General features: G+C 43.9%; 1 protein-coding gene across 2 annotated transcripts in view; it reads right to left on the reverse strand.

The window, feature by feature from the left end:
- The window catches only part of RNF123 (ring finger protein 123), a 1,761,234-nt gene that overhangs the window by 853,739 nt on the left and 892,591 nt on the right, over positions 1–14,904 (reverse strand). For both annotated transcript variants that reach the window (XM_085625036.1, XM_085625035.1), the window contains exons 28-29: positions 4,602–4,676; positions 563–650 (exon numbers count right to left, since the gene is read on the reverse strand). In XM_085625036.1, the coding sequence (XP_085481162.1) occupies positions 563–650; positions 4,602–4,676 (163 nt within the window). The remainder of the gene's footprint in view (positions 1–562; positions 651–4,601; positions 4,677–14,904) is intronic.

Consider the following 14,904-nt stretch of genomic DNA (forward strand, 5'->3'; position numbering starts at 1 on the left):
CGTTCTTGATAATCGTGTCATCCTCTGGCTCCCTGGTGTCAACTCCCTAGAACGGCATCTTGACTAGTGTCATTCACAAAATGTCCATCTTTTAGTGCCGAACCTCTTTCCACTATGTCCATTAGGGCAGATGCTTCGATCCTTTTCTTAACTTATCTATGTAAATATAGGATTCCTACATGTATTAGGAGCTGCTCATTCATGCTTCAAACATGATTTCACTAATATTGCCAAACTGTATGCTAATATGTGTTTGTAAATGTAGTATATATTGTCACCTTATTTAAGAAGTTAGGAGCTGACACACACATTGTTGTCTATCATGGTCCATACTCTCCAGGTAAACAGGTTAATGCGATTCTGTGGAACCTAAAAGGTTAAAAAAAGATTCTGACTTTATCAGATCGTCCTCCCTCTCATTTTCAATTAGGAGTTATGTTTTTATCCTCAATTAAACATAGCCATTTTATATAACTTAACAAGTGTGAAGACCTGGTGTGAAAGAACTTTGCCTTTGGTCCAAAAGGTGCAATATAAAAGGGTTGAGCATTCAAAAACTTACTGTTCTTGCGGAATCCTCTCAACAGCTCTGAGTGAGTGCGGGTAACAGACATAGCTGGCTAGGGCCTGCATCAAGGAATCTTTAATGTCTACAGGGACAGGCAGAAGGGAGGGAAAATGACAATGTCTGTAAGAAGCCTGATGGACCCCGCTGTGTAAAAGCACATTAAAATCTCAAAATCTACCAAAACAATGCAATAATCAAAATAGAAACAAAAACATTGTTAAATGTGGTTATAAAATCTTGCAACCCTTTTGGTACACTCTTGAAACCATACCAAATAAAATCAGATTCAACAGTAAGACTGTCCAAAGATTGGGTTATAATTGACAAACAAGGGAAACAATGATATCCTCCCTCCCTGCACATCCATGCACTTGAGTTTACAAATGAGGATGCTTAGTATATGAACTTGAGAACAAAGAAATTCTGAAATCCTACTAATGGGCAATACAATATTAACAACAAAACTATTAGAGCGAGTTTTTCGCTCAGAAATCCAAGATGCTTTCGAATTTTTCATCACTAACACTGGCTCTGTCAAGAAATACTATGCCCTATGGGAGACCTTTAAGGCCTGTATAAGAGCAATTTCTATCTTGAAACATGCAGGGGTACTTCACAGTATTCGTATTTGCAATGAACTTGCAAAGGTAGAGGAAAAACTGTGTGCTCTGGACTCTGATGGTAGAGCCTCATTATCTACATGACAGGTCAAAATATCTACAGGACTTTCATGACCTTGCTAAGCAAGAAGTTGCTTACTTGGGGAAGTATGCTAGGGCGAGCAGATATCTTGGAGGTGAACGCCCTGGTCTAAAGTTGGATCGCTTGCTGCATCCTCCTTATCAGGCCACATGTGTGTCTCACTTGCAGCGGCCCGATGGCATCGACATCACTGATGGTGCTACTATCCTTGCAGACTTTACTACTATTACCCAGGGACAGCTGGCCACGGGTAGGTCCCACATTGAGCACCTCGCGGACTCAATTGGTCCCCTTCGCAACTTGAGCAACTTTTCCGGCTTGTCCCTGTTGCTGCATCATTACCTTACTCTTCCGGTGCACCATTTTCTGGAAGGTATAATGGTACCTTACTTATGAGTTTTGTTTTTTCACACACTAGGACTACCAAGGACCCCTTACTAGGACAGCAGTATCAGCAGCGATGCTCTTCTTTATCACGCATTAATCACCCGGACGGCCGAGCTAAGCAGGTGATAAATTAGGTCAATTAATCGAAGAGTTCATCCACCAAAGAGCCGACAGAATTTCAGCCGCTCCTTCTTTACATTTTGCTTTCAATTATAAGTACCGGGCAAGTCTCCTAGCATTGGAAAAGAAGTAGAAACCTGCATCGGGATCTCTCAGCTGCGTGGGAAGATGCAGGGTGAAGACTGTTGTCTCACCAAAGGTCTCTTTCCGCTGCAGCATGAATAAAAGTAATATATTTTCTATACAGCACTTCATGCCCTTTTTTTTTCTAACCGCTGTAAAGAAGAGGAGTTATTATTACCCAACGTGACAGTACTCACTCTGTCCGCCTTTGAGGGATGAACGTCTGAGCTGACCTGTCGGTATTCAAAATCATGGTATAGACTGCACCAGAAGTCAGCAGCAAGTAGTGAACCTCCTGCGCTATCTTGCTATGCCAGGAGTACACCCATGAGACAGGTGGTGAGGTCAGTAAATGGAACAAAAAGCTACAAGCCACCCTACAGCACACCGCAAACCCATTTCACTCTCTTTGTACAGGAAAAATACACAGGACCCAGTAATGGAATGTGTGTATACCCTTACATTTGGGTTTAAGATTTATTGCATATTATACATGCCAATAGAGTAAGATTCTGTAATGGGAATGTTACGGTATGAGCAGATCATGGCAAAATGTAAAAAGAAGCAAAAATAGGAAAAATCACAGAAAATATTTAGTGTCACTTTGGCGTAGGTATCATGCATTAAATCAGACAGCTACATGTGTATAAATGACTTAATCCTTAAAGTTGCATGTGGGAAGGAGCTTGGATCAGAGGCGCAACTAGAGCCAAATTTCGGGGGGGGCTGAGCAAAAATTTCGGGGGGGGCTGAACTTTAAGCAATAGGCAGAGTGGAGCTGCAGGGGCTCTTAGAAGGGGTGAAACAACAGCAAGGCCTCATTAACATGCAAATGGTCTTTTAAAGACCTGTGAAGTGCTCGGGTGCGGCTGCTTTTTTGCCCGGGAAGGTGTCTCATCCCGGGCTGCCACACACGACGGGGGGGTGGGGGGGGGGGGGCTGAAGCCCTGTGAGTCCAATGGGTGTTGCGCGCTTGGCTTGGATGCACACCAGTCTGCTTACAACATTAAAAGAAACTCCCGGTTTTTGCACAGCTCATGCAGTTGAGGGGGAGGGGTGGTGGGGTCCCAAGCCTGGGTTAGTGGGCAGCCTTCTCATCAGAGCCAACATTACGTTTTCAGGTTATCCGCTGTCCCGAGCCCCGAAGGAGGAACCAGGGCAGTGGTGTCAAATTTAATTCACCCGAGTGCTTGCCTAAGACCCTAGTGAGAACCACTTTGAAGTGTTCGTAAATCTCAGTTACAGATAATGGGCTCTGCATGCTTTGATCTGCCCCACTCCACATGAGTTGTCCACTATGTGACAGCAAGCGGTTTTACCCCGCGCCTCACCACTGTGAAAAATCATCAGCCGCCACTGCCTGTGGGATGATAGCATCCGATTGGGGGATATCTATTCCACTTTGTCTCTCATGCTTGAACAACCTCTTCTACCCGACCCCCTGATTGCTTTGCTAGGGTACGTTAGGTCATTACCATTAGTATTACATTGTTTTACATCTATTGCCTTACTCCTAGTGAAACAGCAGATCTCCCTTCACAGGGTTGCTTACACTCTCCGAGCAATGTGTCAGCCTAGCTGAAAGATCTGTCCTATTGTGATATTATCTCTGAATTGTACGCTTCCCTGCAGCTAGTTACTTCCAGGCCCAAAGATATCTGGCAACCCCTGTAGGACGACTTGTTGTCCATTGATAATTCGGCAGATGATAAAATGGCAAGTTAAACTGCTGTATAAGGCACTCTTCTGTTGTGCTCTGAAGTGCCCCGATGCGCTAGGTCTGCTTTTGAAGTGTAACCTGTGTATAATTTGTTCGCCTTGCCCTTGTATTTACCTGCATCATTTTCTTTCCTAGTAAATTTGTGGTGCCACACATGCATTATTGTTTTATTTTTTAGTTCTGGCTTCATTGAATGTATTTGTTGTATAAAACGATACATAAAGTTTAAAAATAAAACAATAAAAGTATCAGAAAAGGGATGAAAGCTCATGTCAGCGATTTCAATATTAGCAGCTAAGCAGATGTATTTTTTATTCAAACAAATTAATCTCTGCAGTCTATCATTAAGAAGTAGAAGTTACATAATCGAAAGTATCTATTTATGAAGTGAACTTTATTTTTTCAGTCGATTAATATTAATGGAAATATGCAAAGCACCTAGATTGTATATCAGTTTTTCATTTGGCACTGGAAATTTCAAGCAAATCCTAAAGTAACATACTGACGTCTACAGTTCCTAGTGCTCCTATCCAACGTTCCATAAAGCGATGTATAGGCCTGCTTTGCCAGGCACAGACATACATTTCCACATTGGAATGTTGGGTGCCGCACAGCGGTAGAGGGTCAATAATGACTGGTATTGGCCTCCTTCATCATTTCAATATTTGTCTTCCTGTTACTTTGCCGCATTCTACCCCTTTGCCTGTAATATTACCCTTTGTCTCGGGCTATGCCAGTCTTAAAAGTGCCCTAGATGGAGGCGCTTGCCTGCAGCTCAAGTCAGTAACTCTGGGCCTGAGCCCTCGGCAGCAAACTATAATGCTACCGAAGAGCCCAGTTATCCCACCTCCAGACAGAACACAAAACACCAAGCATCTCTCAGCTGGGGTAGTAATGTTCCTGCCTTTACATATAAATCCACTGTGCCCCTATGTGCGCAGACTATTTAGCTACTCCCATACTGATGGGCAATGAACTTACCAGTGCCAACGATTCGAGGGTCGGCAAAGTGCTTGGCAAGGATAGCAGCAAGCCGTGTCAAGGTCTCATCATAGCCTGCGTAGAGAAACCATACAGGACATTTTACAAGACTTTTTAAAAAGGGAGATCGCACAATGCAGCTGCAATGTAGGCATAAAATTAAGACTCTGAAAGAAAGAAGGGCAACTACATTAGGCACAGACTATAAACATTCTGGCTCCTCTTAGTAATGTTAAAGATCATTATAAACTTCCGTATCACACAGCTCTTATGCCCATTTATCTTCTTACCCATTTCTTAATCCTTACATATAACTTGAACTCCATACCTTTTCTTGACTTTCCTTCACAACATTTTTTTTTCTAATCCAGGCCTTCCATATGCATCTTTGAACACTGGGTGCTTTTTCTTTATTTTTCTTTATTTTTTTACTTCGGATTAAGTTTCAAACAAATGACATCTTTCACCCGATGCACATTCCTAATGTTCCTCTTTCACCTCATTTGCATTTTCAAGGCACTACTTTCCGTTTGCCTCGTGTGAGCTTCGCTGCTCTGACATTAGCTTTATATGTTTTAGCTGTTAAGGAACATCAAGGCGCTTTACCTAGAACAACACAAATAGAAACAATGGCATGGATATGAAAACTTTACATACCTGTAACAGACGTTCTTCTGGTCCTTTATTTGGTATCATGTTATCACACTTAAAATCTATCTTCTCACCCTTTAAGAATCAAAGACCACTTCACTTTAAGCCTGCAATTTTCAAGAGTCGTTTGGTGCTTTCCAACCTACTGAGGTATTATAAAGATGCCTGTTGCAGCTAGAGAAGGTGTGACAGCAAGCTTATTTGTAGTTTGGGCCAAGCGTGACGAGTTTTTTTAATTGCAAACATATGCCACAAAACAAAAAGAAGAAAAAACATGCTGCTGACCGACAGTGGCAGCCATATGCTTCCAATAAAAAAAAACATAACCATACAATTTCAATAGAACTGAATGGTGCTTCGTGGAAGGTGTGTATACAAACTGCTTTTAGTTTTAACGTGGATCACAGGAGAATTATTAGTACAAAAAATAATTATTGCCTTTGAATTGTTGAAACTGAAAAAATTGTTTAACCAAAATCAATAACAAAAAAGTATAGTGAGAGAAAGCATTGGCAAAGTAAAGTATTTTCCAACTTGCCCGGGCACACGTGGGAACATCTCATTAGGTGGATGTGGTGTGATCAACAAAATACCGTCCCTCAGAGGGCAAGAGAAGGAGTTTGGGGCTACAAGTATCCAGCTCAATGGAGAGATGGAAACATCTGGAAGAATAATATGGCTTCTGGTCTAACACTTTTTTTCGAATGCATCGCAATGAAAATCCACTTGGGTCATGGGGAGGTGAGATGACGTTATGTTTCATGGAAGCTTGAAAACTGGGACACAGAGCACATCTTGAGCTACTGTACAGAAGACTTTGCCATTAGAAAGACTTTAAATTAAGTTAAAATGTTCTGAGCAGAGACTGAAGGAAGTGTGGAAAATAGTCTTGGGGGTGGCGATATTCTGTATGACTTTAAGCTGATACTCCATTTTCCAGTGGAAAAGAAGCTTCTTGGGCTACATCCAACTCTTTCTGCAAACACTATCTGCTGTAGAGCTGGAGCAGGTGCTCAGTTTGGTGAAGCCAGAGTAGAGAATATTTATAATGGCGCACCGCAAGTTTACCAGAAGAGCTGTGCTCTTGAGTAAGAACATACAGTTCACTTTAGTAACTTTTGTAATCTTACTTGCTTCTTTGACGCTACCTACCCTCCATTATTCAATTTACTTAAGTCTTTTTTGTTATGTCATTCTTGAGATAGAGACGTAAGGAACTGAGAAGTGAAAAGGTGAGTAGACTTGCGGAGGGAAAACTTTGCATGCTTCCTTATTTCTGATGTGGCAGGTGTTTTAGTAGAAAACTGGGCGGGCATAAAACAGAAGAGAGCTAACTGACTAATAACCAAAGACAAATAATTGAAAAGTGGAGTCTCTCACTCCCACTCCCTGTGATTCCGCACATTTCTTTTTTGAGAGTTTTGTACACTAAGTTATCCCCTTCCTCTAGACCAGAGCCCTTGCTTACTTTTACAGGACCTTTGATAACACCAGCAGTGAGGAAGAGGAATTGAGCGCAAAGCCCTCCACGTCAAACCAAAATAGAGTAAGGTTCAATCCCTAGAAGAGGACTAACGAAGATCTAGGGGCATTGCTGAGGTCTTTTTGAGGCCGGAATCAGAGCGGCAACAGAGGGGGAGGCCAGAGAGGAGGGGGCAGGGCGCGCTAGAACACAGACCAAGCATGGCCAATGTACTCCCCTCGAATCACACGCAGCAGGGGCAGAACACCTATGTAAGTGATATAGTAGTGAACCTCTCTGATCAGTTTTTTTTAAAATTACTTTATTTTCCAATTTTAAAAATACAAAGGAAACTAAAGAAGCAATGAGACATATCCCCCCCCAAAAAAAAATAGCCAACGTAATAGAATTTACATTCCTGAATAGTCGATATAATCATGAGCAATGAATAGAAAACAAACAAACATTACATACATTAATATCAAAATGCAAACATCGCTATGAGGAATAAAAAACAAAACAAATTAAGGACACTAGTATTCTAAAGTCAGTACAGAAGTCTGCATTGTGGTTCTCAGAACTGACAAAATCCGTCACGACTGCTGAGATCGCCCTGGGGGGGGGGGGAGGTGTGTCTGTGCATTCGAGGCGGGGCCGCAATGTATGCTTTGTACAGGCTCCAGAAGTTTCTCAGTTGTTTCTAGGGAGAAGTAGCTCGCTATATGTTTCTGTCGGTGTATTACAGTACATCATGTCCCTGGACCATTGTGATATCGAGGGGGGAGGACCTCGGGACCAATGTAATGTTATGAGACGCTTAGCCACCAAAAGGGCCATATCTACCAAGCGCCTGACGGGCTTCTTCAATTTCTTGGAATAGCCGAGAAGGGCTAGCAGCGGGTCAGGGTTGATTGCCACCTGCGTAACTGCGCTAAGGCCGGCAAAAACATGTATCCAGAAATTCGCTATTGAGGGGCAAAGCCATGCTAAATGGAGGAAGTCGGCCTCACCCATTCCACATCTCTCGCAGTTTGACGTGTCGCGGAGTCCAAATTTGTGCAGCCGCATCGGTGTGTGGTAAATTCAGTTAAGGAATTTAAACTGTATGAGACGGTGTCGGCCGTTTAGTGAGATAAATTTGGTTGCTTCGCAACAATATTTCCACATGTCGTCGTCTATGTTAGTCTCTTGGTCAGTCTGCCAGTCGAGTCTGCCAGTCGAGTCTGGCTTTTATGTATTGATTACGATGCAGTTCTTGTGTCTTAGAATATATATGTGAGACCAGTCTCTTAGGGGATTCCGCGCGTATCAATGTGGAGAGGGAACGTATCTCCGGAGGTTACAGAAGCTCGTCACTGAGTAAGTCATGCAGAGCGCTTCAAGTCCTAAAGTAGTGAAATGTGGTTAGGGGTGATGGTGGCAGATCCGTCTCCAACAAGTCAGTCCAGTCTTTGCCTGCTCCGTCTCTAAAAAAGGCTCCGATCGCGTCTACTCCCAGGGAGTGCAGAGTCGCTATAATTTCTGGAGAGGTGAGAGTGGGGAGCCACTCGCACCAGGCTATGGGAGTGATAGGGGAGTACAATATGGAAAGCACTTGTCGGTTGAGGAGGTTATGCCAGGCATGGGTGGTAGCATTGATCAAGTCGAGGACATATGTGGTTCTACGTGGCGTATGGAATAGGGCAGTCGCTAAGGGAGCAGGGGACTGCGTCAGGCGCTCTATGTGTAGGTGGGGAGGTGGTGTCTGCTGGTGTAGTCAAAAGTATGCATGTGAGGCCTGTGCCGCTCGGTGATAGAGGTCAAAGTCCGGGGCACCCAACCCTCCCATGGAGTATGGTAGGACGAGGAGTTTCCAGCTCGCTCGAGGCGGTTTGTTGGCCCAAGTCAGTTTAATTTGTAATGTTCTAAGATGTTTGAAGAACTGCGTCGGTAGGACCATTGGGATGTTAAGAAACAAGAAAAGGAAACAGGGCAAGACTACCATTTTCATCAGAGATATTCTACCCAAAAGGGAGAGTGGGAGACGGATCCATCTTGCAACGTCTTCCTCAAGTTTGGTAATGGCGCGACCATAATTCTCCCTGAATACCAGTACTGGGTCTGTGTGTATTTGAATTCCCAGATAGCGCACCGGGTCAGTGGACCACCGCAGAGGGAAGTCCAATTCCTCTGGGAGCGTCGCTGGGGTTAGGGGGAATATCACCAATTTCGTCCAATTTATTTTTAATCCTGAAAGCTCTCCATATCTCTCTGATCATCAGTTAACTATTGGAGAGATCCAGGTTTTGAACAAGGGGCTGCGATTTCTGCCAACATCAAGACATGACAATTTTAAATTCAGGAGAGAATATTTTGAATTAATGAGGAAGAACAAGTTGAAGAAGTTCTTTGCTGATAAAGATTAGGGACCTCCCTCTTTGTTTTCAACGAGTTTATGACATCCTTCACAATTTTGCCCCCCCACTAATACAGTGGAGCCAGAAGTTCTGGTCTTAGAACAACGGGTGCTCCATGATATTACTACATTGGAACAGTCTGAGAATCAACGAGTCTTTAATAACATGAGTAGCGATGACTGTCAGGCTATTAAAACTCTTCAGGAGAATGATTTGTTAACCATAAAACCAGCCGATAAAGGAGGCACGGTGGTGGTAATGAATACGAAGGATTACGAGGCTGTGGTGCTAAGATTACTAGGATCGTGCCAAAATTACCAACCATTGGCATGTGATCCTACAGGTGAACTTCAAAATCTCATCCTGACCTTAGTGACCAATGCCAAAGAAAAAAAGTGGATTACATACAAGGACGCAGACTTCCTTAATAATCCTAAACCCAGGACACCGGCATTTTACATCTTTCCAAAAATCCATAAAGCCCAGCAGCCACCTCCAGGGCGCCGGATAGTATAGGGCACACAATCAGAGCAGGAACCGTTGTCCCAGTTTGCAGACTTTTTTCTTAGAGAATGTGTCATAACATAAACCTTATATGTCCAAGACACCACCAACGTTTTAAATATTTTGTATACGCTGGAATACAATCCTGACCAACAGTTTCTGGTAACAATAGATATTGAATCTCTTTATACCAGCATACCCCAAGACGCCACGCTGGTGGTAGCAGCGCAGGCGCTTAGGGGAGGGGGGGGGGGGGGGGGGGGAATGGTTTTATGACACACCACAATCATTTGTATTGCAATGTGTAGAGATTGCCCTGACAAAGAATTTCTTTGCCTATAAGAACCAGTTGTACCTCCAGGTGTCCGATACATCGATGGGGGCAACTTTTTCCCCCAGTCTGGCCTGCATTTATGTAGGCCAGTTTGAAGAGAATTACATTCACCAATCATCTAACCCCTTCCAGAGTAACATCTCTCTCTGGAAGAGGTTTATCGATGATGTGATTTGTATTTTGGCCAGATCTGAGAGTGATCTAAACAGTTTTTTGGACTGGCTGAATGGGCTGGACAGATGTCTCAAGTTCACTTGGACTGTGAGTAGGCGTACTGCCACCTACTTGGACTTGGATACTAATGCGGTGACAATAGACTCCATACCACTGTGCACCTAAAACCGAGGGACAGAAATTCCCTCTTACACTATCAATCATTTCACCCGAGAGCTTTATGGGATAATCTGCCAGTAGGACAGTTCCTGCGTTATCGCACAAACTGAAAGTCAACACAAAAATACGTAGAAGAATCTGCAGATTTGATGAATAAACTTGAGAACAGAGCCTATCCTACTAAAATAGTGAGAACAGCAAGGAAGAGAGCACTCAATACTCCAAGAGCAGCCCTGTTGGAGAGAAACACAAGAGAGAAAGGGGACTGTTTGCCACTGGTAACCACGTTTGACTCTCTATCGACGAAAATTCGCCAAACCAATAAAAAACATTGGTCATTGCTGAGCACGAACCGGTTCAAAATGCCACCACCTAGGTTTGCATTTAAAAGAGCAATGAACCTACATGATCGGCTGGTCCACACGCGCCACATTGAAAAAGTCAAGGACTCTGGTATTCCACCGGGACATTACCCGTGTGGGGGATGTTCAGTGTTATGTCATATATAGACTTACCTGTGCCTGTGGCCTGCACTACATTGGGCTAACATCTCAAAGTTAAAGTCAGGATTCAAGAGCATTTAAGCTGAAGGCAGGAGAGCTAACTAACCGTCTGGTATGCCACTTCCAAGAGCAACAACATAACTTCAGGGATGTGAGGGGGATGGTCCTAGAAAGAGTGATGGGGGATGGACAAAATATGGAGAACAGACTGGCCTGTAAGGAAGCCCTATGGATATTTCAAGAAGGGGTGGACTAAGTAGGGCTGAATGATTTAATTGAGTGGAACAAAGTGGGCATATACCCGTAATGGAGGAGTAGCGTAACTGGTTCCTAACAGATTGAAGTATGTGATGTATCCCATAAGGATGGGTGCTGGGACCTGCTGTGTCTACGTCTGAATCCTGTTGCATATTGACCAGGGTTCTGAATGGATGTGCAATTGTGTCCTTGGTGGCAGTGAGGCGCCTGGCCGTTCATAGATCGGTATTGACCTTTCTGGTTAACTTCAGTGTATGTTTCAATAATAGTGAGAAAGTTGTTAACCTATAAGAAACACAGGTAGATACATGAATACCCCTGTAACACACTAGACTATGAACAGTATCATTACTCACAGTTAGTAAAAAGTTGTATAGTTTATGGGAACAACAGGTTTCAACATAATGAGTAATTGTTTCCTCATTTCTAAACATGAAGTTACTGGAATAGAGTATAACTGATGTAATGGATATCATTGCAGGTTGACGAGCAGCAACCGTGAGCACACGCCAGAGTGGTGTGAAAAATATACATTGCATAAATCACACATCCGCACGAGGTGGGTTGCCGGAATGCGCATTGCGGGCAACCACCTGGTAAATATTCATGATATTGATTACTTCTGAACAATTTTTAACAGATACGCGAAATGCGTGGTGTTGTTTTAACTATTGTGTGATGTCCTAACTGTGTGGAATATGTTGTGTCTTGTATGTCTGTCTATCTTCCAAGGCTCATACAAAGGAATACTAGTGTGGTGAAGACTGACCCCGAGCCCTGACAAAATTGCGATAAGTTTCTTTGTGGCAATGAAACATGTTGGCCTTCCTTAAAACGAAGTGGTTTGCAACACTGTGTGGTTTTTGATTAGAGTAGATCCACGGCATTGATTAAAGTTGGCAGTATCGCCAGTATCTCAGTTTTAGCTTGGAAAAGCGAAACATACACATTTTTTCTTTTCCTTTTCACGATGGGGTCACAATAGGGCAGCACACGATTTGCGTGTGCAGTCGATTTTTATTCACACGCTACTAGAGTATCCTTGCTTCACATTAATTTTGACACATTTTGAAATTCCCTTTGGTCTTGAAAGATACCGATTAAGACGTGAGCATACTGGTGAGAACCTACCAGCAGCTCCTTTTGAGGTGCTTACGTGAGGTACTTTCAGACCGTCATACATTTTTTCATTTATTTGCTTTTGTGTGGGCATTTGTAATGAGATAAGTAGGCAAGATAGACGCACATTTTTCTTAAATAGTGGACAGCAAAACCCTGATTGGAATAGCTTCTTAGTAGCTATCCTTTTAGTACAGTAGCTAAGTTTAGCTTGTCTGGGGCATTTTTTTAAAAGTACTAGTCCAGTAATAGATCAGGCCATATTGATATAAGTTACATTTACCGGTCCCGGGATGCTTGTTTACGGTCCAGGGAGGACCTGGCCTGGCAGTTCGGGCTGGACTGTTCCCATGAGGTACAGGGTCAAGATTGATTTGCAAATGGCTGGGTCTGAACTGGGGTGGCAGAGTGAGCTAAAGAACGATGATAAATTCAACCCAGATATGTGACTTGGGGGAGTGTCTGAAAACTTTCAATGCTCCCTCCATCATCTCCTTGTGTTTGCTTTGTTCCCCTAAGTTGGCAGGGTATGCCCAGACGTGGGTCCCTTTCTCACTTTGCCACTGGAGAGGAGTTGGCCTAACGGCTAGGGAGGTCGAACTCTAATCTGGGGAACTGGGTTCGAGTCTCCGCAATGACGCTGAACATCCTGTGATTCTGGGCAAATCACTTAATCTCCCCGTGCCTAACAAATACAAAAAATGATTGTGTCCTCATGTAACGCAACTGGTGCTATGTAAAGCGCTCTGATACCCAATACCTTTGGGTCAAGTTTGCGCTATATAACATGACGTTAAAAAACGATGATAGATTCGACCCAGATTTGTGACTGGGGAAAGTGTCTGAAAAGTTTCAGTGCTCCGTCTATCATCTCCTTGTGTTTGCTTTGTTCGCTCAAGTTGGCAGGGTATGCCCAGACCTAGGTCCCTTTCTCACTTTGCCACTGGATTCAAGCAAGCCTGAATGATATGGGGTGTTACCCCGAAACCAGTCTCAGGATGCTTGTTTCTGGTCCAGGGAGGACCTGGCCTGACAGTTCGGGCTGGACTGTTCCCATGAGGCACAGGGTCAAAACTGATTTGCATATGACTGGGTCTGAACTGAGGTGGTGAAGTGAGCTAAAGAACGATGATGGATTCAACCCAGATCTGTGACTGGGAGTGAGTGTCTGAAAAGTTTCAGTGCTCCGTCCATCATCTCCTTGTGTTTGCTTTACTTTTACCCCACCCACAGCCTTCCAACTGACCTCGTCGATCTTTTATTTAGTGTGTGACACTGCAACTTTTCAAACAATTGGATGTCTTGCTGAAAGTCCTTTTCTTCCAAACTGGGTTTTAGTGATTGAAAAGTACACCGTGTTGTAAACCTTAAAGAATCACAAAACTCAACTTTAAATTCTTAGCACATCATTTACATTTTTTTTTTACTTTTTCAAGCATTAGTATCTTCCAGGCCTCTCAAACCATTTATATCACTAAAATTAATTTGTTGTGTGGTATTGATAAGTGTACCCTGCTTTAACAAATTAATGCGCTCACTGCATGAAAATCAAACTTCTCTCTGTGAGCTGTGATTTTTCACTGTTTGGCAGGAACTATACCAGGCGCAAAAACTTATGCGAAAGTCCGACAAACAGACTGTATTGATGGATGCCTGGCCACTAGAATTACATGCATTACTTCGGGAGGGAGGTCAAAATGATTGAAGGAAGCTGGCTCTAAGGTATAGTGTGCACGGAGTACAGTGGATCTCCAGAAGCTGAAGTAAATAGATTCGGTCATTGGGGCCCAATGTTAATCAATGGAGACTGGGTGAACTCAAAGAGGTGCCGGTTGAAGGTTGGGGCACAATCAGGAGTTTAGACCAGCACTGGGGGGCCACGAGGCAGCACCAAACACACATTCACAGCAGTATGGAGGCAGCCAGGTGTGGAGTGCCAACACAGCATTGTGCGCCCCATACAAATCAAAGGAGAATGAAGATTTCAAACAAAGGCTGTGGAGACAGGAAGCTGGACGAAGGGAACTGGTGGCTCTGGAGGTAAGTGGGGATGCCGAAGAACACAGTGACACCGTCGATTGAGCTCCCCAAGGCCTGGGGGTTGTGGTGTAGGGGTCTTTTTGGATGTCTGAAAAGTCTTATCGGAGTCGGTTGCTGTTTGGAGACCCATCGTGCTGAGGTTGCAGGTGTTGTCGTGGAGTCCAGGAGAGGTCACTCTGGGATAGAGTCAAGCTCAGGACCGCTGGGGAACCTTCTTGGGAACAATGGGCCACTTCAACTCAGGCTGAAGGCGTCTGGTGCAGAGGTGGGCCTGGTTGTGCATTTCAGCAGAGGACTGGAGTTCTTATTGTTGGTTTCTCTGTGGACTATCCTCCGGAGTTCTTGGTCTTTGGGGAAGCCAAACAGTCCTCCCAAGGTTTTGGAGCTCGCTGAGCCTGCAGGAGGAGTCACGTTTTGGAGCACGTTGCTTCGAGGGCTGTAGACAAGCCGGTAGGGCTGGGGTCAAATCAGTTGTTGTCTGGAGTCTTTACTGCTGGTACAGCTCTTCAGTCCATCGTCTTCATTTTGGCTGGGCCAAAGAAAAGAGGAACAAGAGGACATCCAAAAGAGGGACAGAATGGGGATCCACAGCCTTTGCTGAGCACCATGCCACAAATTTGTTCCATCTGCATGCGTATACCATGGAGGGACGCCTGGCTGCCAAGATAACATCACAAACATCGGGAGGCAAGTCAAACGACAA

Source organism: Triturus cristatus, chromosome 9, assembly GCF_964204655.1.
Source record: "Triturus cristatus chromosome 9, aTriCri1.1, whole genome shotgun sequence".
Classification (NCBI taxonomy): domain Eukaryota; kingdom Metazoa; phylum Chordata; class Amphibia; order Caudata; family Salamandridae; genus Triturus; species Triturus cristatus.